At 40.0% G+C, this 19,460-nt stretch overlaps 1 protein-coding gene across 7 annotated transcripts in view; it reads left to right on the top strand.

The window, feature by feature from the left end:
• ULK4 (unc-51 like kinase 4) overlaps positions 1-19,460 on the top strand; it is a 583,293-nt gene that overhangs the window by 429,801 nt on the left and 134,032 nt on the right. Inside the window, exon 35 of one of the 7 annotated variants that reach the window (XM_086720526.1) lies at positions 13,450-14,169. The exons of the other annotated variants lie outside the window; for them this stretch is intronic. Within the exon in view, the coding sequence (XP_086576652.1) occupies positions 13,450-13,491 (42 nt within the window). The 3' untranslated portion in view covers positions 13,492-14,169. Of the gene's footprint in view, positions 1-13,449; positions 14,170-19,460 lie in introns of those variants that run through there. 7 annotated transcript variants of the gene reach the window in all.

Genomic DNA, 19,460 nt, shown 5'->3' with positions numbered 1-19,460 from the left:
ATTTTCCAGCTCATTTATTGTACTTTTCACCTCCATAATTTCTTTTTGGTTTCTTTTTTAGATTTTTCTTTTTATTTATGTTTCCATCTTGTTCATACACTGTTTCCTTGACTTTTCCATACAACTTCCTTTAGTACTTTTAGAGCATATTTAAGATTGTTGCTTTAAAGCATTTGTCTAGTACATTTGCCATTAGGGTTTTTTCAGGGACAGTTGATGTTTATTTACTTTTCTCTTTTGAATGTGCCGTGTTCACCTATTTCTTCGTATGCCATGCTGTCTTAAAAAAATTTGTGAGAGCTGGACATTTGAATCTAATAATGATAACTCCGTCAATTAGATTTTCCAACTTCCCCAGGGTTTGCTATTTTTTTCTTGTTGTTCATTTACTTATGTTTGTGGTTGCTGTAGGCTGTCTTGATGCTAAGGATCAGTTTGCTGTGTGAATACAAGGTCTTTTCAGGTCTTTTCCGAGCGTGCGCCTTTCCCCGGGCATAAGTGGTGACTTTCTGATTTTCTCAGTATGTGTAGTTGCTTTTTACCGTCTGGTTTTCAAAAGAGGGAAAACAGAAAAATGAGGTGGGGGGACGTTGGGAGGAGAGGTGAGGGAGAAGGATGCTGTCTTTTAAATATGGAAGTCACTTTATCTAGAGGGAGAGGAACTTGCCACAGTGAGGGAGGTATAATAAGAGTGGCTGCCTTTTTGCCTGCACCTCTGTGATCAGAAGCAGTAGCAGTCAGTGATTAAAGAACAGATTCCTGATATTTGGAGGACTGAATCCTTTTTGTCTATGCTAGTGTCTATAAGCTGCCCCCAAAACACATGAATGACTGTCTGCCATGGGGCTTGGGGTGGGGAATGGGTAACTACCACTGTGCTGAGAGCTGGAATTGAACAAAATTAACCTCAATTTACTGTCCAAGCCTTCTTCTGTCGTTGTAAGCCTTCAGTAGGTTCCACAATTCCAGAGTAGTTGCATCGGACAGATTCTGCTACTGCAATTGTTGTCTAAGTGGGGAGACAGATTCCTGCTGCCTTTTACTCTTACCCAGATCCTCCAGGGCTTTTTTAATTTTATTGGAAGAATGGGTTGACAATGTGCCAACCACATGTGGCGTGAGGATGGGTGAAGGACCGAAGGACTGTGCATCCCAGGTAGAGGACATACTAATTGACATAAATTATCATTGGACGTTTGAGGCTCTGAAGGTAACGGTAGGGTTGGAACTCAGGGTGTTCTAAAGAAATGCACTTTTAAAGTTGTCGGGGACAGATAGCGAAAAAAATATGTAAGCCTTTTTACTAAGTGTAAATCTTAATTAAATAACCATTATCACTTTATTTTTTTTAAGTCAGATGAAACCTGGCATTCTCAACGGATGCTGAAATTAGTGGGTAAACGTAGAATGAGAAATAAGAAATAAAATCTCAAGTTACTTCTCCGCAAGATACAAAAGAAACAATTTTGATTGTTACAGTGCACGAAACTGTCACCACTCTAAGCAAGTGATCAAAGTTAGTATCACCAGTGATAAGCTTTATGGACATCCTGTACCTACTGGTATAGAATGCACTAAAAAATGTACAACATCACTTCTCTGGTATTCCTGGAAAAAAAAAAAAAAAGCATTACCAAGATTTAATCACGAGAAAACATCAGACAAATCAAAGTATCTTCCACGCTAACTGGCCACTCGTCTTCAGAAGTGTGGAGGTCAGTAAAATCCAAGAAAGACTAGACAGACTATCACAAGTTGGAGGAGACTAAGGAGGCACAGCAGCTAAATCCTATCTGAATCCGGCTTGGATCCTGGACATTAGTGGAAAAACTGGCGAAACTCGAGTAAGGTCTATAAATTCGTTAATAATAATGTCTCCACGTTCAATTCTTGTTTGTAGTAACTATACTATGGTTCTATAAGATGTTACTATTTAGGGCAGTAAAGTGCACTCATCTTTCCTATTCGTTGTAGCTCATTTAAGTCCCAAACGGTATCAGAATAAAAAATTAAAAATTAAGGACTTCGAGAAAGGAAGAAATCTGGCTCCCATATGCCATCACTTTTTTTTTTTTTTTTTTTTTTTTTTTTTTTTTTTTACTACAAAAGCCCTTCTCCCTGAATTGACTTTCTGCTGTAAAATTCTTGAAGGTTATCTTGTTTCCCAAGAGTGTGGCGCTTGGAGTTCAGTGTCCCTAGCTCTTAGGCACTGCATCCTGATAGTCCCTTCTGAAACCTGCCCTGTGTGGCCTGCCCCTTGTTTCCCAGTTGTGAGCCCTTCTTGTAGTTTGGCCACTTCCCTGTCTCGCAGTTCTTCAAGCTTTTATGTCACAGAGAGCCAGCTCTCAGGTTATTTTGAAGAATCTACGGGAAACTGAGGCATCGTTTTTTCTAATGTGGATCATCCAACATAGCTGTGTTTAGTCTCATTCTGGGGCAATAATGGTGCATTTTTGGAAGAATTTTAAGCAAGAGCGTGCTATCAGAGTTTTTGTTTCAGCCTGAGTACTGAGTTGCGATGAAGCTGAGAGGAGGAACAGAACGAGGTGACCAGGGTGCCCAGGACAGGAAGTTGCACAAAGGAGGGGCACCTGGGTGGCTCAGTCGGTTGGGTATCTGACCTCAGCTCAGGTCATGCATTCAAGCCCCGCATCGGGCTATGTGCTGATGGCTCAGAGCGTGGAGCCTGCTTCAGATTCTGTGTTTTCCTCTCTCTCTGCCCCTCCCTTTTCCCCCCCTCTCTCTCTCTCAAAAATAAATAAACATTAAAAAATTTCTTAAAAAAAAAAAAAGAAAATTGCACAAGGAGAGAACCTCAGAGATCTACAGAGGGTTTCTCTTAGATATTCTGCAGGGTATGTGTGTGTGAGGCAGCAACCCAAGGCCAGGGACCAAAACACCCATAAGGATTAGAGAGTAGTGTCAGTTACTCACACATGGGCAAAAATAGTTCTTTTTCCCATCAGACAGACTGGAAAAAATTCTTAATTCATGGAACATTGGAAAAGATACTCAGGAAGATCTTGGCTCAGCGGTGGGGAATAATTAGTCCTAGACTGAATGCTGCTCCAGACCCACCTAACACATCATAAAAACAAGATCTGAAGGGATCGAACTGTTTCTAATTAACAGAACTGCCTCCAAGGGGAAAACAAACCTCACAAGTATTTTCAGGAATGCACATATATCAAGCGCTCAACAGGGTTAAATTCACAGTGTCTAGCATCTCTCCCAAGGATAATTGACCATTTAAACCACAGTAATAGCTATGTGTATTGTGAGCTTTATAAAAGCATGTGTGTTCGTAAAATGCAAAATCTGGAAGGGAAAAAGTGAAAGTCTACTACTGAACGATTCTTCCACTAATGTGAAATTCTGTAATATGACTTGAGAGGTCGACTTTGTTATGTTAAAGATGATACTATTAAACTCTAATGCAGCCACTGCACAAGAGAGTCATAACTCTAATCAACCAAGGAGATGAATAATAAAAAATATTTTATTAAAGAGAAGACAAAAAAAGGGAGAGAAAAACGAGAACAGAAACTTCTGGAACAAATAGAAAACAAATGGCAAAAAGATAGACTTAAACCTAACAGGATGAACAATCACAAAAAAATGTAACCAGTCTAAGCACCTCAAATGAAAGTCAGTAATTGTCATATTGGGTCAAGAACCAAGAGCCAACTATATACTGCCTAAAAGAAACTTACTGTAAACACAATGACATGAGTAGGTTAAAAGAAAAAAAATGGAAGAAGATGTGCCCTACTAATACGAGTCCAGAGAAAGCTGGAGTGACTATTTTAATATGAGACAAAGTGGATTTCAGATCAAAGAATATTACTAGGGATATAGAAGGTCATTTTCTTTCTTTTTTTAATGTTTATTTTTGAGAAAGAGAGTGCCCTGCAGGCTCAGTGCTGTCAGCGCGGAGCCCAGGGTGGGGCTTGAATTCACAAACTGAGATCATGACCCGAGTTGAAATCAAGAGTCAGATGCTTGACTGACTGAACCACCCAGGCGCCCAGGAAGGTTGTTTTCTCATGATAAAGTGATCAGTTAATCAAGTAGACATACTAGTCCTAAATAAACTACATGAAACAAAATCGTTTTGGAAGTACAAGGATGAAAAGATAAATGCAATTTTAGTCAGAGATTTCACTACCCCTCTCCTGATATTTGATAGAACAGGTTGAAAGAAAACGTAAGGACTGAAAGGGCTTAAAAAAATAAATAGAATCTCTTCCTCACATCCCTTCAAGAAGTCATTCCATTTGCTTGACACTGCTTAAAATTCCTTTAGTTGAAATCAAAATATTAGGCTTGGATTTCCTCCTTGGGAGAGTTAACAAATCAATGTGCGTGCATTTCTAGCAAGTCAATGATGGCATTCAGATTGTTTCCATTTTCATTTGGGGTGTAGGTGGTAAAACAGAAAGGCTTGGTGTTCATGAGGTGGGGCAGGGATGCTCCTAAGAACACACAGAACAGTTGACCTTCAACCTGGGCCTCAGAAACCTTTCTCCGTTCCAAGAGTGGCCAGAACCTAACCTCAGAGGCACCCCTTACCTGTGTCAGTGGGAGCCATGGGGGCTGTTTGGTCTGCCCAGAGTGTAGTGTATTAAGACACAGAAACCAAGCAAGGCAGCATCTTACTGCTAGCTCTTTTCCCGCTAAAGATACCTGGCAGTCTCTCCATCAGATGGAGAGAAATATCTGGAGTGTACTTTAGCTTCAGAATCTTGAGCATTTTTCCAGATACACCTTATCATTTTTAGTGAACAGTGAATTTTTTCCTAAATATAGGATTTGAAATGCCAGACTCAAATCTGATAGGTACCTCCAAGCTTCTTGGGTGACTCAGAAGCACACATCCCTCCCCGTCTTTTTGCCAGTGGCCAGCACAGTAGGAAAACTTCATAAATATTTACCAGTTCTGCAATTCTCACAGTAGCTGCTATCAACAGAATTCACTCCAGCTCTGCCAGTAAAGGTCAACATACTGTTCTGTTGAGTGGAAACTGAGAACAATTTGGTTGGATTTCCTGTGGCGGTAAATAAGCTCTGTAAGTGCTATGATACACACACATATATATATTGGGTCTCCAAAATAAGTACTAGATATGACTTAGCATAAAACTCTAGGTTGAACGTTAAAATGTTGTCGTCTACTTTCTGACTCAGTTCCATGTCTTGGAGTCTGTGCTATACCCTTGAAATGACTAGATTAGTGACTTTAGAAAAAAGAAGACGAGGTTTTTGGATCTGTATCACTTGTGATGATTGCTAATTGTAATTGATGTTTGAGGACTTTCCTGAGGGAGCTGGATTGTGTCCCTTCGCTGCAGAGGACATCACCAGCAGTCTCTTCCCAAGCAGACTGTTTGGGGCAGGTAGCCCATACCTTGTCCTTATCCAGTGACCCAGTGCAACCAGTTGACACAGTGTGTAAAGGCAGCATTATCATCCAGTTCATTTGAAAGCTTGACCAGGAGGTAAAATGACCATTTCCTGCCACCAGACTAGTGGTTGGATAAGAAGAGCTCTGTGGGCCTCTTCAAACTCTATGATTTTAAGATTCACCTGAGATAATGATAAATACCTAATATCAGTTTGAAATGGCATAGTGTTTTTAAAACGTATCAACCAGAAATATTCTTCAAAAATATTGGCTATATGCAGTTCCATTTTCCTACTTTTAGAGAATCTGTCGGGAAGTCCTAGCCACAGCAATCAGACAAGAAAAAGAAATAAGAGGCATCCATATTGGTAAGGAAGAAGTTAAACAGTCGCTGTTTGCAGATGACATCATACTGTACGTAAAAAAACCCTAAAGACTGCAGTGAAAAAACTTTAGAAGTAATAAATGAATTCAGGAAAGTTGCAGGATACAAAATTAATACCCAGAAATTAGTAGCATTTTTATACACTAATAATGAAGTAAGAATAAAGAAAAGAGAAATTAAGAAAATAATTCCATTTTCAGTTGTGCCAAAATAATAAAATACCTCGGAATAAACTTGAAAGGAGGTAAAAGACCTGCATTCTGAAAACTATAACATTTAATCAATCAAAACATTGATTAAAAATATTGATAATAACACAAACGGGAAGGTATTTCATGCTCATGGACTGGAGGAATTAATATTGTTAAAATGTTCATATCACCCAAACCAATTTACAGATTCAGTGCAATCCCTATCAAATTATCAACAGAATTTTTCACAGAACTAGAACAAATAATACTAAAATGTGTATGGAACCACAAAAGATGCTGAATAGCCAAAGTAATTCTGAGAAAGCAGGACAAAGCTGGAAGTAACCTAATTCCAGATTTCAAGATAGACTATAAAACTGTAGTAATCAAAACAGTATGGTACTGGCACAGAAACAGACACACAGATCAATGGAACAGAATAGAGAGCCTAGAAATAAACCCATGCTTACATGGATAAGTAATCTATGAAAAAGTAGGTAACAATATACCACAGGAAGAGACTGTCCCTTCAATAAATGGTGCTGGGAAAACTGGACAGCTATATGCAAAAGAATGAAACTGGACCACTTTTTAACACCATACACAAAAATAGGATTAAAGACCTAAATGTGAAAACTGAAACCATAAAAATTCTAGAAGTGCACAAAGACGGTATTTTCTCTCATACTGGCCATAACAGCATTTTTCTAAATATGCCTGCTAAGGTAAGGGAAACAAAAGCAAAAATAAGCTGCTAGGAATACATCAAAGCAAAAAGCTTTTGCACAGCAAAGGAAACCATCAACAAAACAAAAAGGTAATCTGAATGGGAGAAGGCATTTGCAGTTGGTGTATCTAATAGTAGGTTAATATCCAAAATACATGAAGAACTTCTAGAACTCTGCACAAAAAAATTTTTTTTGATTAAAAAATGGGGAGAAGACCTGAATAGGAATTTTTCCAAAGAAGACAAGACACACATGAAAAGATGTTCAATTTCACTCATCATCAGGGAACTACCAATCAAAACCACGATGACATATTACCTCACACCTGTCAGAAAGGCTAAAATCAAGAAGACAAGAAATAACAAGTATTGAGGAGAATATCGAGAAAAAAGACCCCTTGTGTATTGTTGGTGGGAATGTAAGTTGGTCCAGCCACTGTGGAAAACAGTATGGAGGTTCCTCAAAAACTTAAAAATAGAACTACTAAATGATCCAGTAACTCCACTGCTGAGTATTTACCCAAAGAAAATGAAAACACTAATTTAAAAAGATATATGCACCCCTGTGTTTATTGCAGCATTATTTACAATAGCCAAAATATGGGAGCAACCTAAAAGTCCCATCAGTAAGTGAATGGAAGAAGATGTGTGTACACAAACACACACACACACACACACACACACACACAAATATTATTCAGCCGTTAAAAAGGATGAGATGTCACCATTTATGACAACATGGATGGGCCTACAGGGTATTATGCTAAGTGAAATAAGTCAAACTAAGAAAGACAAATGTTATATGATTTTAGGCATGTGTGAGATCTCGGAAACAAAAAACAGAATCAGACCTATAAATACAGAGAACAAACTGATGGTGGCCAGAGGGAAGGGGGTGGGAGGATGAATGAGCGAGATGGGTGACAAGGCGTGGGAAGTACAGGTTTCCGGTTATGGAATGAATAAGTGAGGGGAATAAAAAGCACAGCCTAGGGAATATAGACCATGATATTGCAGTAGCATTGTGGCGTGACGTGGTAGCTACAGTTGTGAGCATAGCACCACGTGTAGAGAGGTTGAATGTTGTCCACAGGCAACTGATGTAGCATCGTGTCGATTGTGCTCAAATAATAAAGCAAGTAAAATAAAAATAGAGCATCCCTTGGGCCAACAAGTAATTGTCCTCTTATTTAGATCAAAGTTACAATTGATTCTTCTCTAGAATTTTATTTAGCAATTTATGACTTACTTTAGGCCATGCCTGCATGATCTGGTGAAATAATTGGGTAACACCAACCTTGTTGGATTTGACCTCATTAGCGTACTTCTTAGAAGTCAGTTTATCATTCCTTTGCATTATAAACATACGTATGTATCTTCTAGTGGGTACTTTTATTTTCACTTTGACTGGATTCCCTGCAGTCTCTAGGAGGTTTTCTGTAGTTGGCTTGTCCTTGGGATTAAGCCGTCTTTAGGAACAGTAGTGTGACCCCTCTGAAAACATGGCATGCAGAGCTCATTGGCTGTGATCATTCCACCATCAGGGGCATGCCTGTGGGCCTGCACATTTTCAAATGGAGCAGACAACCTCTCGTTTTACAGAGAAGTAAATTTAAGTGTACGTTGTGCGGTTAAGCTATTTCTAGCTTTCTTTTTGTCAGTGTGAATTGAAGGGTAAAATTTTCAACTCATAACTTATTTTGTAATTATGGTTTAGCACATAATTAAAGATAGACTTGAGGCAAAAAAAAAAAAACAGGAAACTCACATTTCATGTAAATGAGACCTCAAAGCTGTTTGGAATGTGGAGACCAAGATAATTACAAAATCCATCATGCAGAAACACTGCAAATACAGAAAATTCAATGTTTAACCCAGTGATCAGTTTCTCTTAATTTATCACTGAAACATAAATTGAGTATTGAAGAACTAAACTCCTTTTTGTGTAGCAGTTATTGTTTAATAATTAGTTGAAAACACTTTGAGCATTAATACTGAGCAAATACAAAATACCAACACAAAATAATTATAAAGTAAGGTATTTCCATGCCAGAGTCTCACATACATGATACCACAAAGCACAAACAAAAAAGGAAAAAGTAGGCAGTCATCCTGACGTATGGGCAGAATAGCTCCCTTCTGAGTTTCTAGTGAATGTGCGTGACTTCGAGTGGAACATTTTTCTGGGTGTGTCTGTGAGGGTGTTTCTGGAAGCGAGTGGCATTTCAAAATTTTTTTTTTTTCCAACGTTTATTTATTTTTGGGACAGAGAGAGACAGAGCATGAACGGGCGAGGGGCAGAGAGAGAGGGAGACACAGAATCGGAAACAGGCTCCAGGCTCTGAGCCATCAGCCCAGAGCCCGACGCGGGGCTCGAACTCACGGACCGCGAGATCGTGACCTGGCTGAAGTCGGACGCTTAACCGACTGCGCCACCCAGGCGCCCCACGAGTGGCATTTCAAATGGTAGGCTCAGTGAGGCTGATTGTCCTCGCCAGCGTGACTGGGCTTCATCCAGTCCCTTGAGGGTCTAAATAGGACAGAGAAGGAAAAGAAGGGTGAGTTTGCTCTGTGCTTGAGCTGGAACCTCTAAATTCTCCTGCCCCCATACGTTGGAGCTCCTGGTTCTGGGCTCTTCAGACTCAGAGTAGGTTTTACCCCATTGCCCGCCCCCCCCCCCCCGCCCCTGCCCTGGCAACCCCGGATTTCTGGCCTTTGGGTTTAGATGGGAACTAGACCATCAGCTTCCCTCAGCCTGTGGGTGTGGCAGGCTGTAGAACTTGCCAGCCTCCATAATCATGTGAGCCAGTCCTTCATAATAAACCTGTCTTCTGCATACGTGTTTATCTCTTGCTGGCTCTGTGTTCTGGAGAATCCTGTCTAATATGCTAAGTGGAAGGGTTATAAATTTTTAATTTTGATATTTATTGCCCAATTGTCCTCCTCAAAAGGTAGAATTCAATTTTCATTCTCACTGAAAGAGAAACTGCCTGTTCCCCCACAGCCTTGCTGATACTGAGGGGTTTTTTTTTTTTTTTTGCTAACATTTTGCCTTTCTGACACGTGAAACATTGTAGGTTTTTGATGTTTTGTATTCACTGCATTGTGAATGAAGTTTATCCTCTTTTATGAGTTAGTTAACCATTTGTGTGTTTTTTTTCTATAAATTGGTTTAGTGTAATCTTTGTCCATTTATTTCTACTTAGCTTACCTTTTCCTGTTTTTTTTTTTTTTAATTTTTTTTTCAACGTTTTTTATTTATTTTTGGGACAGAGAGAGACAGAGCATGAACGGGGGAGGGCCAGAGAGAGAGGGAGACACAGAATCGGAAACAGGCTCCAGGCTCCGAGCCATCAGCCCAGAGCCTGACGCGGGGCTCGAACTCACAAACCGCGAGATCGTGACCTGGCTGAAGTCGGACGCTTAACCAACTGCGCCACCCAGGCGCCCCTCTGTTGTTTTCTTTAAAGCTTTTTGTATATTAAGCTTATTTTGTTATAACAAATACTAGCTTTCATTTTATCTTTGTATTTCTAATTTTTACTGTTATTTTAGCCATAAAAGTAGTTTCCATTTAGTAGTGAAATTTCTTTAGTATTTTCCTTCTTGACTTTTGACGTGTTTTATTTTATTTTATTATTATTTTTTTTTAACGTTTATTTTTGAGACAGAGAGAGACAGAGCATGAACGGGGGAGGAACAGAGAGAGAGGGAGACACAGAATCGGAAGCAGGCTCCAGGCTCTGAGCCGTCAGCCCAGAGCCCGACACGGGGCTTGAAGCCACGAACCGCAAGATCGTGACCTGAGCAAAAGGTCACACTTAACTCACTGAGGCACCCAGGCACCCCTGACTTTCGAGTTTTATGTCGTGTTTTAAAGGTCTTCATATTTCAAGGTTATAACTATATTCACCCATATTTTCTTCTAGTGCTTTCATGTTTTGTTTGTTTTACATTTAGATATTTGATTTATTCGGGATGATTGTGTCGTAAGGAGTAAGGTGGATGTCCATGTGGTGGCATGTCTGTGAAAGATTACAGACATCATGTACTATTAAGATTTTACTTAATCGGTTCTATTTATCTTTTACAGTAGAATGAGTAGATAAGTGGGAGTAGCACTTGGATTTCCCATGAAAATACCCATTTTCCTATGAAAATACAATTGGTTATGTTTATTCTTTGCACCCCAAAACTCAATATTTGGGACTAGTAGGAGGAGCTTTGCTAGGAGACCGTAGCGAAGCGTATCCGATGATGCCCTCATCTCTTTAACCTAATTTGATGTCTTCCTAATAGCAGTAAACAAAAGGGGATAAAACCATAGATACTCTTTTACACCACAGAAATGGAGATGAGTAGTGGCCTCCAGTATTCTGGCGTATTCCCCAAGTGTTACACGGCAGAGCCTCCCTTTTACGTTATGTGATCCTCCAGAGAAAGTAGCATTTTCAGAACTGGTTTCCCCCGTGGAAAGACATCTTTTCTTCATTGGTCCATCAGAGAGAAATAGTCGGACTCAAGACACGTTATGCTGTTTCTTTTGGGGTGATGCAGAAAACTCCATTTAAAACTCCAATGATGGGGGCGCCTGGGTGGCGCAGTCGGTTAAGCGTCCGACTTCAGCCAGGTCACGATCTCGCGGTCCGTGAGTTCAAGCCCCGCGTCGGGCTCTGGGCTGATGGCTCGGAGCCTGGAGCCTGTTTCCGATTCTGTGTCTCCCTCTCTCTCTGCCCCTCCCCCGTTCATGCTCTGTCTCTCTCTGTCCCAAAAATAAATAAACGTTGGAAAAAAAAAATTTTTTTAAAACTCCAATGATGGATAACAGGTAATTTGCCATGCATTTTATGTGTCTACAGATATGTCTGTAGCATGTGTCCTTGTATCTATCTATATGAAACTTGACCTACTTCAAGGTCATCCTGATTGCGTTTTACTTTGTCAGTCTGGTCTTTAACATCTCGGCCCCCTAAAACGTGTGCTAGATTTTTAAACCGTGGAAACTGCTTTTGCTTTGTTGCCAGTAGGGTTAATAGCCTGATAGCGTGCATGGAGCTGTCCATGTCCAGGCAACAGTAACAAAAAGAGAAATGATCGCATCTTTATAAAGGGAATACAAAACAAAGTCATCCAATCCATTTGACATTGCACGTGAGGCCATTTGGCAAGACACAGTGGCGTTTCCGTGATTCAGTTGGGTCGTCTCTGAACATCCACTCATTTACCTGTGGTTAAGTTCGGTTTGTGGGTCACCAGCTGAATGACCATGGGGGAGTTAGTAAGTCTCCATTCCTGCATCTAATAAAAGGAGGACATAGTAACACCGCACAGGGTTGTTGGGAGGACAAAGAAGCAATGGGTGAAGAGCCGCTAGCGTAGTACTTACTAGCACATAGTAAATACCCCCCTGTTTTTATCTTTGTTGTATCATTGTGGATGGTGGTATTATCTTTATTACTCAGTAGTATAATAACATGCAGTGAAAAACACATTATGGCTACAGCCTTGAAATACAATTCCTGGGTGTCTTTAGAAGTGGCCATATTTAAAATGAGCAGTAAGCACTCTTGAGTTGGCTTCGTTTTATTTTTGCTACCCCCAAAAACGTCTTTGATTTTTTGTAAACTCAGAAAGCGTGCCTATGCATCATTCTTCTTGAAGCAAGAAAATGATGTGGATACTTAATAGTGTGGATATTTACCCGTAACCGTGATACAGCGAAGTTAGCAGTTTTGATAATGATGTTTGGCTTTTTTGTTTTGTTTAATGCCTGCAAAATTATCCTGCCTACGGCTCCCAGAGGCCCTTCCCATACAGCATGTTCTGTAATCATATTACGGATCTAATAAACATCTATCTCATTGTAATAAACTCTTTTTGTGAACAGCCTCATTAATGTGCTGAAATAATGGACCCGGGGGTATTTCCAGCAATTTCATTGTAGCTCTAAAATTAGCTGCCCTAACAGCTCTATTGGTGGGGAAACTGCTGCTTCAGCCCCGCTGATCGAGTCTTCTGCAGTGCCTTGCTGATCACGAAGGTGCGTGGGGCAGAGCTCCCAGTAAAGGTGCTTTGGGGGCAACAAAGTCCTACAGCATAAAACTTTAGACAAACACTCTCATGTTAGTTTTAATTCTGGATCAGTCTCTTTGAATAAATGAACCATTAGTTTATAAGACCGAGACTTTACCTTAAGGAATTCGTGCTAAACGTCTATATAATAAAGCCATAACTATGTTTAACTGATTTCCTATGGAGAATTTTCTTCTTCCAGTTGTAAAAATTGCCTGGTTTTATAAGTTTTTACTATTAGGAAGTGGTTTTTTAAATTTTATTAGCCTTGCACTTTTATTCTAAAATAGCCATTCTTGAATGGGCATAAAAACCTTTTTTAGGGATAAATGTGTTCTCTTTTATTTTTTTCCCTTTGGGATACATTCTCTACCTCAAGCCTGTATTATTTAGAGGTGAGCTCTTCAGAAGGGAATTCTTTTAGTGTGAAGAGGACTTCAGGTATTTGTCAGTGAACTGTAATTTTAACAGGCTTCTAAATTATATAATTCTGTAATACATTTTTGAATCTTATAACCAAAAAGTAACATTTCCAAGTTTTCTTTCTTTCTTTCTGTCTTTCTTTCTTTCTTTCTTTCTTTCTTTCTTTCTTTCTTTCTTTCTTTCTGTCTTTCTGTCTTTCTGTCTTTCTTTCTCTTTTCTTTTCTTTCTGTCTTTCTTTCCGGCCCAGAACCCGCCACAGGGCTTGAACTCATGGACCACGAGATCATGACCTGAGCTGAAGTCGGACGCTTAACCAACTGAGCCACCCAGACACCCCTGCCCTTCACATTTTCTCCAGCCATTATATTTGGTTATAGCAAGTCTTGTATTTGCCTCATGTCAGTACCTGAGGGTCATTACAGAGGGTGCCCAGGAGACTTACCCTCTCTTAGATCTTAGGGGAAGGGAAGGCAGATTTATTCCAGATACTTATATTTATGTATCTGTGGATGTGCGTAGTTGACACTGTTTCAGATATTTAAGTTACAAAAGGTGCCATAAGCACATTATAACACCTGCAACAATATAGAAACGGTTAAAGTACAAAGAACTAAAGTCTCCACCTAAAGGAAAACGAAACTACCCCCACCCCGGCCCGTGTAGCCGCTGTTTACGTTTGACACGTATTCTTGCATTCTTTTCCAGTCTTTTCCAATCACATGTGCTTGTATCATTGATTTTGTTTCTTGTTTTGTTTTAGCTCTCATTCCTAAAAATAGGTTCATAGTATATGTAGATGTTTTGTAACTTTTTACTTATCTCAGTATTATGGGCATCTTTCCAAGGCAGTACTTTACTTATCAGTCTCATTCTTTTTAATAATTGTATGGTATTTCATAGTATGAATGTATTACTCTCTCTCCAACTCAGTCGTCTCCCAATGGATGGCCATCCACATTGTTGTCACTTATTTGCTATTATAATCATCATACAGTACACATCTTTGTAAAATTTGAGGTGCTTCTGCATTTCCTTTAATTGGAAGCACCCAGAAGTGAGATGGGTAGGTGGAAAAGTGCTTTTAAATTTCAATAAGTATTAATTACCATGTAACTTCCCAAATTTTTTAGCAGTTTATATTCAGTGAAAGGCGTGGAAATGTACTAAGTTTGCTACATCATCACCAGCATCACCTCTTCTGAGTGGCTTACTTTTAGCAGGTACACTGTGTAGAAATTCAAAGATGTCAGTTTAAATATTATCACCAGAACAAATACTGTTGGGTAGGATGACCAATCAGAGTTACTTATGTTTTATTTATTTATTTTATTTATTTTTGAGACAGAGCATGAACAGGGGAGGGGCAGAGAGAGAGGGAGACACAGAATCTAAAACAGGCTCCGGGCTCTGAGCAGTCAGCACAGAGCCCAACGTGGGGCTCGAACTCACAGACCGTGAGATCATGACCTGAGCCGAAGTCGGACGCTTAACTGACCAAGCCACCCAGGCGCTCCTGAGTTATTTATGTTTTAAAAGTTAAACATTGATCACAGGATACAATCACCCTTTTTTGTCTTCTAGATGTCTTACGAGACTTGTTTATTAGAAATGATATTTTCAAGGGCTCCTTTGTGATACAGAATATAACCTGCTCTTCGGCTAAAAGGAAAGAGAGAACATTTTTCTCTTTATATCCTGCTTAGATTTCTTTCACAAGCAGTTAGAAGGGTAAATACTAGAATTCCATTAATTACTTACCAAAAGAAAAAACTTTCAAGATTAAAAAGAGAGAGAGAGAGAAAACAGACAACTGGATTGTGGTAATGCAATATTATGCATCTACAAGGTTATTATTAAAATATTGCAAGTCTAGGTGGCTTTACACGTGAGTTCTAAATTTTCAAGGAATAGACAAGTTCTGTGCTGTTTAATTTAGAGTACAGGAAAATATGGAAAGCTTTCTGATTCATTTTCAAAATACGAGAATAAGTTTAATGCCATAACCTACTTTAAAATAATACAGAACAGCTGTAAATCACTTTTATTTATGAATATAGCTAAGAAAATTAAAGTAAATCAAATCTAGCAATATGTTAAAGGGCCAATATAACTAAATAGGGTTTGATCCAGAAACTCCAGAAAGAAGCTCTAGAAAGGCATAATTTAATGTTTTAAGAAATTGAAGGAGATTAAAAACATGGTCATAATACTAGAAAGAGTAACTAGCCATTTTTCATTTTTTAAAACTCCATTTAAGATAGCGTGAAGCTTCTAAACATATTGAAACTTATTTCCTAGAAATTAATAAACATTAAAAAAAACCAAACACTGAAGGTATTTTCATTAAAATTGGAAAAAGAGGAATACCTTCTGCTACCAGTAATGGTCAGCAATGATGGATGAGAGGTGGGATATTGTAGATAATTCTGTGAGATAAAATAAATAAATATTGAGTCGAAAAAAGGATTATTACTTAAGTTGGTAAAATTTTTATACCTAGGAAAATACTGAAATAAAAAACCTGTTGGAACTCAAAAATGAAGTTCAGTAAGCTGGCGTATCATAACGTAATGCACAAAACCGAGCAGCTTTTCTTTCTGCTGATGTTAATCTGACAGAAGTAGAAATGGGGGGGAATCCCTTTTACAGCAGTGACTAAAACCACCCCATAATAAAAGCCAAAAAGAAATATAACAAGAAAATGCAAGTCATGTGATAACTGTAGAACATTTTAAAAGACATAATGTATGACTTAAATTCATGGAGAGGTGTGCTGGGTACCTGGTTGTGAGACTTAAAAATAGAGACTCTCCCAAAATCTTACACAAATTTAGTTTTTATCGGAATTCCATCCACACTTTTTTAGTTCATGGAAACGATCCTATGAAATAAATGTGAGATTTGCCATGAAAATCTTCACCAGGATGGCCTCTTTCCAACTGTTTTTTTTTTTTTTCCCTCCGTACACTCACCTCCTGTCTCTCACAAGATGCCTTTTTTTTTTTAATTTTTTTTTCAACGTTTTTATTTATTTTTGGGACAGAGAGAGACAGAGCATGAATGGGGGAGGGGCAGAGAGAGAGGGAGACACAGAATCGGAAACAGGCTCCAGGCTCCGAGCCATGAGCCCAGAGCCTGACGCGGGGCTCGAACTCACGGACCGCGAGATCATGACCTGGCTGAAGTCGGACGCTTAACCGACTGCACCACCCAGGCGCCCCTCACAAGATGCCTTTGAAGGAAAAGTGCAGGGACTCAAAAAGGAGTAACTTCTAACAATGAAGAGATGGGGGGGGACATGGGAGTCAGTAGCAGGTAAGGATTTCAGTATATTTCTGGAGGACAGAAGGAAACCCGTAGAAGAATTAAACTGGGGTAGGAAAAACCTGGCTCCAAAATGCGCCAGCCTGGTGGGGGGCGTTGGTCTTCCCACCCAAACCCCACAGCACATCTGGTTTTAGGGGAGGGGATGAAGATAGGGGCGTTTGACCAACAGCTCCGATTTGATCCTTCGTATGCCCTTCTCCAGCTTTCACATGCTGGAGACTAAGTAGGCTAGTATTTGCCCTCCAAAACGGTGCAGGACTTTTCCCTAAAGAAGTGGAAGCTGAGAAGAAATTAACCAGGACCACCGAGAACAGCCTTCCTTAATTTTCTGATAGGCAGTGGCAGTGGAAGTGATGCTGTGGCTCCCCGAAAGCAGAGCTTCCCCAGCTCCACACCCATGGTGGAGGGACGGTCTGCCACCCGAATCCGTACCTTTAGCCGTGACCTGCCCCCTGAGCCCCACACTTGAATACCCTGGGCTGCCACCGCCTGCAACAGCTCCATAAGAACGTCCCCGCCGGTAGTGGTCCCGGCCGCGAACGAGGACCCAACTGACGTTTTGTGTGCTCTGTGTCCTCTTGCTGTCCCCTGTGACTGCGTTGGCCTGGCTTCTTGCACTTGACTCCAGTCACGCCGTCTCGTCGCTCAGGGCCTTGTGGATCAGCGCGAGGCATTTGGATTGGATTCTGAATGCAGGGAGATGTCATCGGAGGCCCCAAGCAGAAGAGTGATGTGATACGACTAAAGTTTAAACAACCGCTGTGGCTTCCGTGTGGGAAACTGACTGCAAGCAGCACAGAGGGCAGCCTGAGGGAACATTTGCCTGCTTCTTGAGCGGCTATCTCACACGTGTTTCTCTCATCCAGTGGCTATGAAATCTACCTGAATCCCTCTATGGTCTCTGCCAGTTTGCTGCTTCAGTGGAATCATTTAAATCTCCTATATTGACTGGTTATGGTTGCTTCAAATTTTTTTTAATGTGTATTTATTTTGAGGGAGGGAGAGAGAGAGAGAGAGAGAGAGCGAGCGAGAGGGAGACACAGAATCCGAAGCAGGCTCCGGGCTCCGAGCTGTCAGCACAGAGCCCGACGTGGGGCGCGAACCCACGAACTGCGAGATCGTGACCTGAGCCGAAGTCAGTTGTTTAATCGACTGAGCCACCCAGGCACCCCCAAGCTATGGCTATTTACACAAGCCATGTTTCCCTACTCTGTAGTTATTGACAAGGAAAATGTGAAGTTTTGTTACAAAAGTCCGGATGGTGCAGGAGCCCCAGAAGACAAGACCCACTTGACCTCCCAATGACTTTAAACTTGTTTTTGGATCTTTTCTTTCTTTTTTTTTTTTTTTTAACCCTGGCACTCTGGTCTGTGATATATAGACTTACAACTAAATCAATAATGGTAGTGACAGGTTTTCTTCCCTTTAAATTTTCACTTTAAAAGTATAATTTGCCAGGGGTCAATGAGACTAAAGGGTATCCTTACTTCTCAAGGGTAAGGGGGCAATGGCAGGACTGTGTGGGCAATAGTGTTTCCTTGGGCGATGTCATCTGGAATTACCACCATTTATCAGCTTAATGATATTTCCTGCTCCCTCTTTAGCTGAATTTGGGCAGGAGTAATGTATTAAAATGAAGAAGAACAGGGACTGATGGCCTAGTGTGAAACCTTGTTAAAGATGTCCTAACAATACAGAGGGAGTCTTTTCTCCAGGTGCTTTTAGACAGCACAAAAATAGAAAACATTGCATTATAAGTGGTTATTGTTTTTTTTAGTTAATTTGTTCTGTGAAAATAAATATTCCCACATATTTTTGACAAAATAGTATGCCAGGCAGTATTTTTAAAATACAATATAAAATGAGAACAATTTTCAAAGGCATTATATTGTGTAGATTGAATAAAGGGAAGCACAACTGTAATTTTTAATTGTTTTAAAACAGTATTAAGCAGTCAAGTGTAAGTTTACTTTATTTCTGAATTATGCGTGTGTATATATGTATTTGTTACCTCTTCCATAAAGCATCTGAGTTGGCCAAGAAGAATGTTTGCAATAAATTCAGTGTTGGCAGATAAAATACAAGATGCCAGATGGACATACACCAAAAAAGTTCATTTTTGGGGTGCCTGGGTGGCTCAGTCGGTTAAATATCTGACTCTTGATTTCAGCTAAGGTCATGATCTCACAGTTTGTGGGATCTAGCCAACGGCACGAAGCCTGATTTGGATTCTCTCTTGCCCTCCCTCTCTACCCCTCCCCTACTCACACACACACTCTCTCCCTCTGTCAAATAAATAAATAAACATTTTAAAAAATTCATTGTTCATCTGAAATTCAAACTTAATTGGGCGTGCTCTTTTTTGTTTGTTTTTAAGGCTGGCAATTCTAAATGAAGTGGAAAACATACATAACAAAGATGAGATAGAGGGAAGTTTCTATACAAGTACGAAGTCTAACATAATTCCTCAAGTTGGGCCATGGTTTTGGCCTCGAGGATCCCGGTTGCCACACAGAAATGGAAATATAACTATTTATGAGATGTACGTTACTCAGAAAGTGGGACAGGTTGCAGGGGGTGGGTGGCGGGGACAGTTCTTTGAGGGGAGGAAACATTTTCTGTTCTTTGGGTCTGAAGAAACCCTTCTAAATGAGTCTCCTTTAGAGGGAGGGACACTTTCTGATGGGGGTAGGAGTGGTGTTATCTACCTTTTATTAAACATTTTATGAGCTAGACAGTGTCTTTCAAAGAGAATTTTTTTATTTAGATGAGGTCCATTGTACCTTTCTTTTTTCCTTTTGTAAACTATGCCTTTGCAGTCATACCCAAGGTCGAGAAGGCTTCTCCCAGCTTTGTCTTCGAAGTTTTATAGTTTTAAGTCTTGTATTTAGGTCTGTGAACCACTTTTTTTTTTTTTTTTTTTTTTTTTAA

This window comes from Puma concolor, chromosome C2, assembly GCF_028749965.1.
Source record: "Puma concolor isolate L17-30 chromosome C2, mPumCon1.1.hap2, whole genome shotgun sequence".
In the NCBI taxonomy this organism is placed as follows: domain Eukaryota; kingdom Metazoa; phylum Chordata; class Mammalia; order Carnivora; family Felidae; genus Puma; species Puma concolor.
Note: the sequence above shows the minus strand (reverse complement) of the source record. Positions and strands in the feature narration are given on the sequence as shown.